The following is a 12,533-nucleotide window of genomic DNA, read 5'->3' as shown; positions in this document are numbered from 1 at the left end:
ACAAGCACGAAACAGGTCACCGTGCACAGCAGGGACTTCTTCAAAACAGCATGAGATGCAGAAAACCTTTCTTTTATTTGGCGCACTACCTTACAGTTCACACAGATGTGTGAGACTGAGGCCATTAAGAAAAAAACAAAACATCTTTGTTTGTTGTCTTTGATGAAGAAAAGGGAACCGGGGTAGCGAAGATACTGTGTCATATGTTAACATCGTAATAAAGATACTGTGCTCCTAAAATCAGGGACTTTCAAGGATTTCTTCGGTAACACTGGCAATACAAATATTGATAAAATAAATAATGTGATATGCATCAGGTCTGCGATGTGCCCCATGTTCCCGTCCTCCTTTCCTTCCCCTCCGCTAAGAGCGCTGGTGTGCTGGGCTGAAGTCACCACCTCAGTAGACGGAGCCGCTGCCGCTGTTCATTTCCATGTAGACAAGACCTGTGGTGAAGGCCAATGAAAGTGTGTAAGAGTTGAAACAGCAGACGACAGACGTTTCATATGCTCTATGACTCACCTACGCAAGGATCTTTTTGTGTTTCAGTGAGTGCACAGAACAGATTTAAATGTACGTTATGAAACGATTTTACATGGAACATATGAAGTGGCGCAAGTGTCACGCACCTTGTCCCAAGCTGTTCTCTACTTGTGTTCTGTCCAGTGGATCTGTGAGGGGGGCCAAGCCAACATGAGACACTGCGCCCCTTCTGTAGCTCTCTATCAATGTTTGGAGAGTCCTAAATCTTTGCGTCCCGGCACTTGAATCCTGTAAATCACACACAGACACACATATATAACCGGGCCCTAAATAAGCTCCTTGGTCTGCATGTGTGCGATCTGAAAGCAGATTTTCCCCTACCTGCAGACACCAGCCGTCAGCAGAGTGTACAAGTCTGTAGGTGTGCACGAATGGTGCTTTCCTGTGTAGAAAAAAAAAAATCCGATATAGCTTTATAATAATTTGCAAAATGTGTGAAATCTAAAAATGCACATGTTCCGCCACAGTGATCAAATCTGAAACAAAACACAGACTGAAACCAGACCTCATTTACTCCTCACAACTCTGCCTCTCTCTTTGAAATGGCTCATGTGAGAAGTGTTTCTGATGCATCTTTCCTGTAATTACCTGCTTCGTTATGTATTCTGCTCATGGAGTTGGACTGATGACGATGAGTTTGTGTCATTTGAATGTAATTCTCAGGACAGGATGTTTCTCTGATTTGGATGTTTGCATCTGAAGTTTGTAGACAGTGGCAGAAGATGTCCCCGTATTTTGACTTCACAATAAGCATAACTTTATGACAAATTAATTTAATTGAAATATTTATTTTATGACATTTTCCTGTGAACGTTTGTGGCGGTATGTCTCTTTAGTGTAACTGTAGGGGTAGCTGTTTGAAAGTATAGCGATCTGAAAGTATCTCATCGAGCACAGTGCTTCTTTATGTAATGTAGCTTTTGCTGAAGTGAACTGAACGTGCTGTAAATCTTTATTACTGATTATTTTGCTCCCACATTGTGTTTGTATGTGCTCCCTGAATTTTCCCTTGGTGCTGAAAGATGAGGTTAACTGTGTCTTTGATGGACTTTGACTCGCTCTTTGCAATGCTTTCAGAGACCGCAAATGTTTTGTTTCACATCAGCACTCTAGCACGTCCAATAAAACCCCTGCATTCTCTTCTTAGCTACATATGAATATAGAGCTTATAAAATTAGAATAAAAAAAAAAGGGTTCGTCTGTATCCACACCTATGTGTGGACGGAGGATTAAAAATGCATTTTTATTTATCTTTAGTAAAACGAAACTGAAGCACATGTACTTCTTCTAGCTTCTTCTCCAGAACCATATAACACTTTTCACTTGACTACATTAATTTAAATAGCTGCATTTACTTTACAAAGGGAGAATGTTTGAATATGAAATGCTCATGAAATAATAACTACAATTTAAACAAGAAAGCGGAGCTGAAAGGATCGGTCAAAACTATGATTAGTCAAAGTCAGACATCAGAAAATCAACATTGAATGCTCCAAGAGTTGAAGAATTATCAAAATGCTGATTCTGAACTTTTCTTTTTTTTTTTAAATGACAGGATTTTCTTTGCCTCTCCGTTAATTTATTTTAACACTTTTACTGCTTTTTTAAAAGTTTTGAGGTTTTTACTAATGGTTTATGGATAAAAGATACATTGTAACAGTGTCACTTTGGGCTCCGGGTAAATGGCTCAATGTCTTAACGATTCAAACCCAATTCAAACCCTCATTTTTTGTAGGTGAAATAGTTAAATATGACGTCCACCTCGGGCCACATCAGTCGTTTGTTAAACATGATTGCATGACCAGTATAATACTGACATAACAGTATATTAAAAAAATCATTTGAAGTGTTTTTAATTACTTTTCTTAAGTTTTCGTGTAAGACTTGCAGTAAAGTATGTATATGTATAGTCTGCTATCAGTACTTCCACTTAAGGAGGGCAATTCCTCCTCCTCCACCACAGTTCGCAGCGTGTGTAAGCTGTTATTTCTTGAATCCTCTTGATATATCGATGTACACTGATAGTGATCTTAAGTGACTCTAAAACCTAGTGTATTCACCGTGTATTTAACAACTCCATACAGAATGATGCAACAGAAGCCAAAGATTGCAACATAACTCAATAAAAAAAGAAGAAGAAACGTTTCTGTCACCGTTGGCTCACCTCACACACAGGCAGTAGGCCCCCGGTACTGTCTCGCTGTCTCTCAGCAGAAAACTGCCATCTTGTCCATACCTCTCCAGCAGCCTTTCTGTGGCCTCGCTCCCAATTCTGCCATAGTAGATAGACTGAACCAGCATCCCTTCCCTCTCCATGTTTCCTCAGGAGCGGGCACCCATTTGTACCTTCTATGGTGAGGGTGCAACAGACTGTAGCAGCAGACAAGTGTGTGAAAGGCTATGAAGCAGGAAAGGCTTTTCTGGTTTTCACACTTTTCTGTCATGCAGCTGCACCACACTGCCAGACTGCCAGATGCTTTTTTTTTTTCATCTGAATAATGCCTTTTAACTGTAGAAAAAACAAAAGTGTGTCTGGCTTAGCTTAATCAGTGTTGCCTTTTTAATTCTTGTTCAGAAAATATATGGTAAAAAGCTCCACCAGACGGACATAAATTGCTCTCTAACATTGTTGGCTTAAGTCACGCATTTTGACAGTCAGGCTGTATGTTGCACTAAAAGCATGCATGCAAACCACAGTCTTTTATACACATTCATGTACATTTGTACTCCATTAGTTGGAGTGAAGAGGCAAAAAAACAAACAACGGTTCAAAGCAGATAGATATGTGCAGAAAGAAATAACCACGAGACAAGCCGCACCCGCTCAACCACGCACCTAGTCACTCACACACAAAAATAAAAAAAAAAACATCTGTTGCAGCAGTGTGGGCTGCAATGAGGGTGTGAAAACACACCTGACAGGGACAGTTAGTGTTTACAACGGACATAATATAGGAAACTTGACTGCACAGTCTTGACTGCACAGTCTTTATTTACGAAAAAAAAATTATCTTTAGCTCACAGTGTGGCTTAAAATACCAGTCTAACTTTAGATAGAGGGTGCACATACTGTGAATCTGTTGGATGTATCCCACTTTGTATCAATGGTATTTGAGAGGTTCTGCTCCCTTTTATCAATAAAACAGGAGAAAAAGGAGGAAGTCATAAATTAGACAGAAAGTGACAAGGTTATTATTAATAATATTATTATTATTATTATTACTATTGTTATTACTACTAGTAGTACTAGTAGTAGTAGTAGTAATAGTGGTAGTAGTAATAGTATGTATAGGGGGAGAATGATATTGATAGAGCACTTATGTGTCTGTGGGTAACACGTTGGAAGAAGTAAAGCAAATAATAGAACAAAACAAAACATAAATATACACATTGTGTCATCTACTCCTTAAGTGTTAAAGCATATGACATATGACAGATTTTTTTTGTCCACCTGGCCCCCACCAGCCTGGAGTCAACACAGGCGAACAGGCAACTTCCAACCAGGAGATTACTACAGAGCTGAGGCGCTTAGCTGATGTGGCAGAGAGTAACACTGTCAGTCAGGATTATTTACTTTTTAGTTGAAAACATGACTGATAGCTTACAGGCTGATATCTGTAGGTATTTGTTTAATTTATTAATTTATTTTTTAATTATGGCACAGTTGGTTGGTCCTCCATACAGTGGAGCCAAACGAATAAGTGGAAATGAATAAACTACTGTCATCTTCTTCTTCCGAGATTAAATGACAGCTGATGCCCTTTGCTTTTATTTGGAAACTAAACCTTAAACCTCAGATTCTGCTGGTGGATATGGTGTTTATTTTAAATTTAGAAATATTCAAATTTTATTCTCGCCTCAGTAGTTGTATTACTTGTTGTAGCATTATAGCATTTGATTCAGCCTGTGCTAACAACGTACTAAATGCATTAGTTCCATGTTATAAGTAGTCACTTGAAGTTATCTAACAAGTTGTACAAGTTGTTTTCTTGTAATTCTTGGTCTTCAGCATTTTACCTGTTTAGATTCTCTCCCTCTCCTCTATCTGAGTATGAAATATTTATCATGTCGTTGTATCCTTAAAAGCATTAGAAGGTGTCGCTATAGTGGTTTTAATTAATGACTATAAAATTGGTGGTTTAAACTTTTCAGATTTCTGCACCTTAAATAACACTTTAAAGATAAACTGGCTTTAACTATTTTTCAAAAGCCCAACCCTATATGGAGGGGTATGACATTGTACATAGTGTTGGGCTTTTTGAAGTTTCAAAGTTAAAATTCTGGTGTTGCTGAAATTTTAGCAAGAGTACAGTTAATTATACTCTGTAGAGTTAAATGTGTTGTAAGTCTGAGGACAAATAGTTGGTGTTAAAAAGAAATGTCAAAATGGGGTGTTGGCGAACACTCAACATATCGACATCACGACTCAGTATCATACTCTTTACACACAAACCACCTACTATAGTCACACGCACATATCAGCACACTATCATACTCTATCACAAACACTACTAAAGTCATGCACACATACTATCATAGCATCTCTCAAACACTAGTAAAGTCATAATTACGAGGAAAAAAAAAGAGGAAGTTAGTTTGTTTAAACAGGAAATAGTATAAAGCCTCATTCCTTGATTGGTGCACAGCTCTAGGAGCTTACTGCTAGCTAAATGGAAGCTGTGTGGGAAAACTGAAATCAAGAAGGCAACTTTATAAGTACAACTTTATAATTCTGTAAGTAGCTGCAGTTGCAAATATGATTTTTCCACTAATGTACCTTCTTTGCCAGCAACTTTTTGTTAGAAGTAATGGTAATGAGGAGAGTGTCATGATTTTTTTTTCACTAATGCAATGAGGTGCCTTTAGCACATTGCAAGGGAGACTGACTGTTAGGATGGCCATGTAGCGGCTGGACATGCAAGGGGGCTTGAGGCAGAGGTCATGCTCAACCAAACGGTGTGTTTATTCACCACCATTGTGTACCAAATGGCACATAACAATAACAAACTACACACAAAACCCTTAAAATATATTTACTTCTACTGTACCAATCATTTCATGGTCTGACCCGGAAAATTTAAATCCAGCAGAGTGACTACTGGGACTCTTTTACCCTAACACCCTGGAGAGGAGCCACGGGTGACTGACTTGTATACACACATTATCTCAAAAACAACATAGTCACCTTATATTTTGTCAGACACCTTTATCACAATCACACAGAGCATTACAGGGTACAACTAAGCACATGTTTCATTTGCAGGCCTATTCCCCACTCATTCCCGGCAACCCAGGACCTGCGCACACACAGATATTGCCAATGAACATATTCAGTATGACAGCATGATTTTGGATCAGTTTCTCTTTCAGCTTAATGGATTTTGTCGAAGGAGGATAACTTCCTCTCCTTCAGCCCAGGATCTTTATACCTTTTGGAAAGAATAGTCCATCTATGCACAAATCACATGACAATTTCTCACGTTTAGGTTATTTATTTGGTACACAGAGAATAGGTATTCATCCAGCGCTGAGACTTCAGCTTGTCCTTATCCACCTTAAGGGTAGAAACACTGAAGCCCTCATCCAGACAGACACAATGACCTTGTTCTACCTAGACTCTGCACGTACACAAGGGAGGAGCGCTGCCTCTCATGTGTCAGTGAATTGTATAGCTGATTGGCTTTGTCTAAGGCCTGTGTCACGAAGCAAGATCAATTTACCCGGGGTTACTCCCAACCTATCCAGATGAACCTATCCACAACAATGATAATCTGGATAAGCGGTATCACAACACTGGTTATCAACTCGCTAACTCAACGATGGGTTTGTCTTGTTGTGAATGGGTGAATGTGCACGTATAAGGGCGGCTTCCAAGGCAACAGACCAATCACGATCATGAGCACTGATCCGCCAGCAAAAAGGACAGCATATGTCTCCTACGAGGAGCAAAGACTGATTCTCCTCAAATATGAAGAAGATAAATCTAGAGGAATCTAGAGAAATCTCGAAAAGCCAAACACTGCGGCTGCATCGAATAGACACCAAATGGCATGGTAAAGGACTGCAGATTGCATAAATGTGTAAATTACACATCAATGGCTCAATTAGTTTACAGTAAACAAAGCCACGAAACCCAATCACTGTGCTGCATAGATAAATTGCATGTATGACAATTCATCTCATTGCCCCAGATCTGGAGTAAAAAGAACGTGGGACAAACCAAGCACAAAAACATAATTTAATCTGGGGAGTTGGATTTCTTAATTCCATAATGTTGTATGGGCTTCAGTAAAGCTGGAAGCTGATGGCACAGTTACATCATATCAATACATCAAGTTGTTGACCTGAATGAAATTATTCCAATTTTGAGCTGTGTTTGAGCTTAGCGGGGACAAATGGTTATGTTGTGTGGTTATCTCCTGGAAGATGCGTTCACACCGTAACGCTCTTCTCGTGATTTGGGCTCTAATCTCAATCAAGTCTTCGATGAAAGGGCACATGATTCTTTCCCGAACAGCTGATTGGCTGGTGGGTGGAGCCTTTTATCAGATTCAGATAGATCCTGAAAGTTACCACGGAAACGTGCCCAAATAAGAAAGAATCCAGCTTTGTGATACCAGAAACCCAGGGTTAACACTGAAGTTACCTCCCCAAATCCGTAATCCTGCTTCGCGATACAGGGCTCTGGTTTCCAGCGTGTAAAATATTGGGGTGTAATTCATCCTAGTCTGTGGGCAAGCTGTAGCAAAGCGGAAAACAACTCCTTATATGGTGTGATAGTGGAAGTAACATTCTTCCTGATTTTTCTCAGTGTTTTACACAGGCTGAATGCCTTACGTAACTCCTTAAAACCCAACAATATGCCCAAACAGTTTTGTTCTTTAGCCAGCAGTTTGAAGGAGGTGTTGCTCAAGAGAGCTTTGTAACACTGGAGGCCCTACATTTATGTTTTTGTTCCATCATAAATTCATTTCAAAACTCAAGATCACTGCAAATGAGCCAAAGGAAAATGTTAACTTCAAGAAGCCCTTCAACAATAACTGGCCATCCTAGTCACCCACAATACAATATTCTACCTGAACAAATTACCTACTGTTTATCCCTGGGAATGAGCTGGCAAATAATAGCTTTTATACTTTGGTGTCAGTAGGAGGACATTGTACAGCCACAGACAAAATTTTCAAATTGGATCACTGGCCTACACCAATGTCTGCTGATGTCTTGGGTGATATAGTCTGTGACATTCCTGAAATAACCCCAAATGCTGGAGAAAGATATATGCATGGAAGCCTTAGATCACTGAACATCTGCATACAGCGTTGGCGTCTAAGACATCGCCTGCAAGAACTTAATCCTATAGGACGGGCCCTTCGTCGTCGCCATGCAATTCGGAACACACAATGTTTAAACTCCCAATCAATTGTGGTGAGTATTTTGGTTGTTACTCAAAACAATTTATTTTTTACTCAGTACTTGTTCCTAATTTCAAAAATAATATTAGCCAGTTTACTCATGAGAAAAGTAATTTGTAACACAGTTCATTATATTAGTTTCCCATTACTCCTTAAAGTCTTGTAAACACCCGATCCTTACTGTTTTACCAAGAAATAAAGCATTAGAAGATATTATTAAATTTCATATTTGAAAAGTGTGTCATTTCTTTCAAGCTTGCTTACTGCAGGTCAACATGCATACGAAAACTAGTAGCCTAATGTAGGTAGGCCTGATTGCAGTGTTCAATTAACAATCAGACAGAAAAAGTAGACTAACAAGATATTTTATGGAAGAGTTACTGTAACCAATTAGTTGTATATGGGACCAGTAATATTATTACAGTATTAGTAACAGTAATGGTGGTACTCAAAGTTGGGCCTACTGATGCTACCTTAGTCTTAAAAATTTAGTTGAACGAAGGCATATAGTAGGTGGAAACACTCAATATACCTCATAATTGGAATAGTTCATTACATCCTACCAGTTTCACACATCTAATTTGAGCCTTTGTTACTTAACCTAAAGTTCATTGTCTTGACTAGTCCCAATCTCAAGGCTACACTTGAGTAATTATTTGCTATTTTTCTCCCCACAAGCACATGGATGGAAACCATAAACTGGTAAGGTGGCAGATGGTCTTCTATGAATGTGTGGACGGCTTCAGTCAAACTATCATATACTTACATCTTCTCAACAACAACAGGGCCACAAGTGTACTGGGACTGCTCTGTCCCGGTGTACAGACCTTTGGTCTCCCTCTATGGATGCGCTCTGACCACGGCATGGAGAACACAAGGGTTGCCAGATCTATGTTGGAGAGACGAGGGCTGAACAGTGGCATTGTCATTACTGGTCGCAGTGTCCATAATTAGAGAATAGAATGTTTATGGGCTGAGCTTAACAGAGTTGTATCATTCCACTTCAGCACTTTTGTGGAAAATAAGGTTTATTGGATTCAACAGATGAACAACATCTGTTTTGTCTCCATTACATCTACTTGCCCAGAGTTCAAAGGGCAGCTGCAGAGTTCCGAAATCAGTGAAACAACCATGGACTGTTTACTGTCTACAATTGTGGAACAGTGGTGTTTTCCAGTCTACCAGAGATGGTGCTACTCAGGACATTTTTGACGGACATGATGCCTTTGGAATTAATGAAGACAATCTTCCTGTGTTAGAGACCGAGAGCAATGTTGTTGTTCCGGAAAATGACTTCACTGTGAATGCAGCAGTTATGGACAGGATTCAATATACAACAGATCCATTGAGTGATGATGATAATCATGGTATCAGTTTATTTTTAGGCCTGCTATATTTTCATGTCAAAATCAACGAGGCCACACAACGCTTGCTTAAGCTATGCTGTAACTGTCAAGTAACAAGTAATAACAGTAAGCAGTACACAACTGTAATAAAATAAAAACACCACTACTCAGTCACATCAGTCAGCCCATAAAATGAATGGTCTCAAAACAAATATTTCAACTGACCATCTAAGGCAAAACAGGGTTCCTAAATTCAGTAATATTACTCTATACCAAAACCCTGAGTATTTTCTAAATCAATGTCTTTGAAAACAGTGTAAATGGGTCAAAAAGTGGCAGGTTCAGACAGTTTTATTTGTTGTTATTAAAATAATATAATACCTGACATCTTCTTCCCTCTCGAATCTCTGCAATGACTGTCCTGTTGTCCAACATTTTCCTGATCTCAAACGCACTTAGAATAAAGCCATTCTCATGTTCAGCCATTGTGAAGTTTTCTTTTTGTCTTGTGTTTACAAACTTCAGCCAGTGCAGAATGGGGTGGGAGGATGACATCTTTGTTGAAACTGGGATGGTGCTGGGTGTTAGACCTGAAAGAAAAAAAAGGAGTGAACAAAAGAGTGCACTGTAATTGCATGTTGTCAGAAAGCCAATGTTTTTGTTTTTTGTACATGTTAGGTTGGTGAATAATTTCATCTTAATATGGATTAGCTTATGTTTCACTTTCAGATGATTGCCTGGAAGTGGGGCGATTCTAAAGCCTGGAATACACTGTACGGTTTTGTAAACGTTCCTGTTTAATGCAAACTCACACTGTACGAGTAAATCGGTGGGTATGTGACTGAGGTGAAGTTAGTTTGATATTGGATATTCGACAGATATTCAAAATAAGGAACAGTGTCTTTTTTTTTCAATACCTCCTAAGCCATGTGACCTAGTGACTCCTAAAAAGAAAAGCCACTATTTCCTATAAGGAATGATCTCTTTTTTCAATACCTCCCAAGTCAAATAGGAAATAATTTATTTTCCTAAAAAAAAATCATATAAAATAGAGTGTGCATACAATGGGTGTAAAAAAAAAGGCGGGTGTGGTTGGTACTACATAGGATAACTATTCTGCATTGGTTTGGAGTCACTCGGTCACATGGCTTGGGAGGTATTGAAAGAAAAGAGACCATTCCTTATAGGAAATAATGGCTTTTCTTTAAAAAAACAAACAAACATATAAAATAGAATGTGCATACAATGGGTGAGAAAAAAAAGGTGTGTGTGGTTGATACTACATAGGAGAACTATTCTACATTGGTTTGGAGTCACTAGGTCATATGGTTTAGGAGGTATTGAAAAAAAGACACCGTTCCTTATTTTGAATATCTCTCGAATATCCAATATCAAACCAGCTTCACCTCGGTTCAAACCGAGCCACAAGCTCTTGATTTCTGTGCTCACACTGTGCGGTCCGATTCTCGGGTACGACCTGAGTGCTCACACTGGCATTTAAAAAATGCGCACGACCGGGAGGTTTAAGATCTGCCCTGATGCACCTGTTGCTCCAGGTCTGAAGATCCGCCGCATTTCCTCACCGACCACGCTGCGTGAAGGCTGTTGGTTAGGGTTTGAAATTTCCGACATCCTTGGTATCACATCGGAAGAAGTTAAAATGTTATTTAAAAGTGCAATTGCCTCACTGACACGGTCCCGGTCGACCATTTTCCCATGTGACCTCCATGCAAATTGGTCATCTTAGAGAAGGCGGGACATTGTCCTTAAGATCCCGCTGAAGGGACACATCTGGTACCTAGACCCGAGCCAATCAGAAACTGAAAATTCAAGCTGACTTCCGTTTCAATCAAACTCTCTCACACATACCACTATACTCGCACACATCGCATGTCATTCTCTCATACATTCAATATCATGTTGTTCTATCCATAACAGCGTGTAAGAGAGTATGATAGTATGTGTGTGTGACTGTAGAAGTGTTTGTAAGATAGTATGATGTAACATTCGAGAGCAAATATGAATTATTTCCTAAACGGCCTCTCATAGGAGGTTACAGTGTAAGCATGAGCTTGGTGTCTTGAGGAGGCTGAGGCCCCCACCTTTGGCCATAGTGGGCTGATCATCTGGCTGCTGGGTTGGACAAACCAGAGTCAGTGGAGGAGCATGAACATGCCCATAAGGGGCAAAAAGTGGTGAAATTGTAAAAACAGTCAATAATAACACGTTGAGAGTGTTAACATACCAGCACTTCAAAAAGTCAACTTAACTGTGGTGTGGACCCATGTAGACACTTTAAAAGTGTTGACATGAACTCTGATGGTGTTGATTTTGTATGCTGATTTTGCTATGTGGGCGTTTCTTAGCCTGTCACTACAACATCAATAAAATTCCAATAAAAATGTCGCCTTTTCAATGCCAGGCTTTCCTCGTATGGTCTTTTGTTTTTAAGCACAACTTATATAAATATTGTAAACAGAATAAATATTATATATGGAATAACAAGTATGTACTGTAGAAACACAAATCCCTATATATTGATGACTGGTTTAATAATCTTACTGTGTATGTAGCTCAACTTTTCAACAAAGAGGGTCTTGTCTACTTCTATGACGACTTTCTGACAAAGGACAATATCCCTGCGATGACTTTGCAAAAGTCTTTGGGGAAATCCCCTCTGGTATTGGTATGAGTGGAAACCTAACAATTATCCATGTTATCTGTAACTGACACTCCATTTGGTATAATCTGGTTTTCTTGTAACTCTGGTTAGAACAATATGCCGATAAGATCCCTCTTCAAATTTGATATCATTACAGTTCCCTATGTGGTTTCGCACCAGATTAGATCTATGGACCATATCAACTGGAAAACGGTCTGGCTCTTACCCAAAGAATACTTGTTGACCAACAAAGTTAGAGAAATCTCATTTAAAATCATTCATATAATCTGTTCTTCTAATAAGCATATTGTCACAAGATTCAAAAGACAGATTTGACAGATATGACCTGCACTGTTGGTTCTGTAAATAGTGAAACTCTTTTATTTTGGCACTGTCCCATGATACAAAACCTCTGGATTGAAACTTTAATTTTATTGTGAATAATATTGAAAGAATCTTGAGGGATCTATTGTTCGGGCTTTTTGAATTTAGCATAAATAAGGCAAATCCCACTGAAACATTCATCATTAATCTCTTTATAATACTCGCAAAATTATACATTCATAAATGT

General features: G+C 39.0%; 1 protein-coding gene across 1 annotated transcript; it reads right to left on the bottom strand.

Moving 5' to 3' along the window:
- Positions 1-56: 56 nt before the first annotated feature.
- On the bottom strand, positions 57-3,167 carry LOC125010065 (SH2 domain-containing protein 1A-like). The gene is made up of 4 exons (XM_047588395.1): positions 2,708-3,167; positions 865-925; positions 630-771; positions 57-446 (listed from the first exon to the last, which is right to left on the bottom strand). Exons 1-4 carry the CDS (start codon positions 2,857-2,859, stop codon positions 400-402), a joined length of 402 nt encoding a protein of 133 aa, XP_047444351.1. The 5' UTR covers positions 2,860-3,167; the 3' UTR covers positions 57-399.
- Positions 3,168-12,533: the final 9,366 nt, after the last annotated feature.

The sequence above is a fragment of the Mugil cephalus genome, chromosome 7, assembly GCF_022458985.1.
Source record: "Mugil cephalus isolate CIBA_MC_2020 chromosome 7, CIBA_Mcephalus_1.1, whole genome shotgun sequence".
NCBI lineage: Eukaryota > Metazoa > Chordata > Actinopteri > Mugiliformes > Mugilidae > Mugil > Mugil cephalus.
This window is presented reverse-complemented; position numbering and strand designations above follow the sequence as displayed.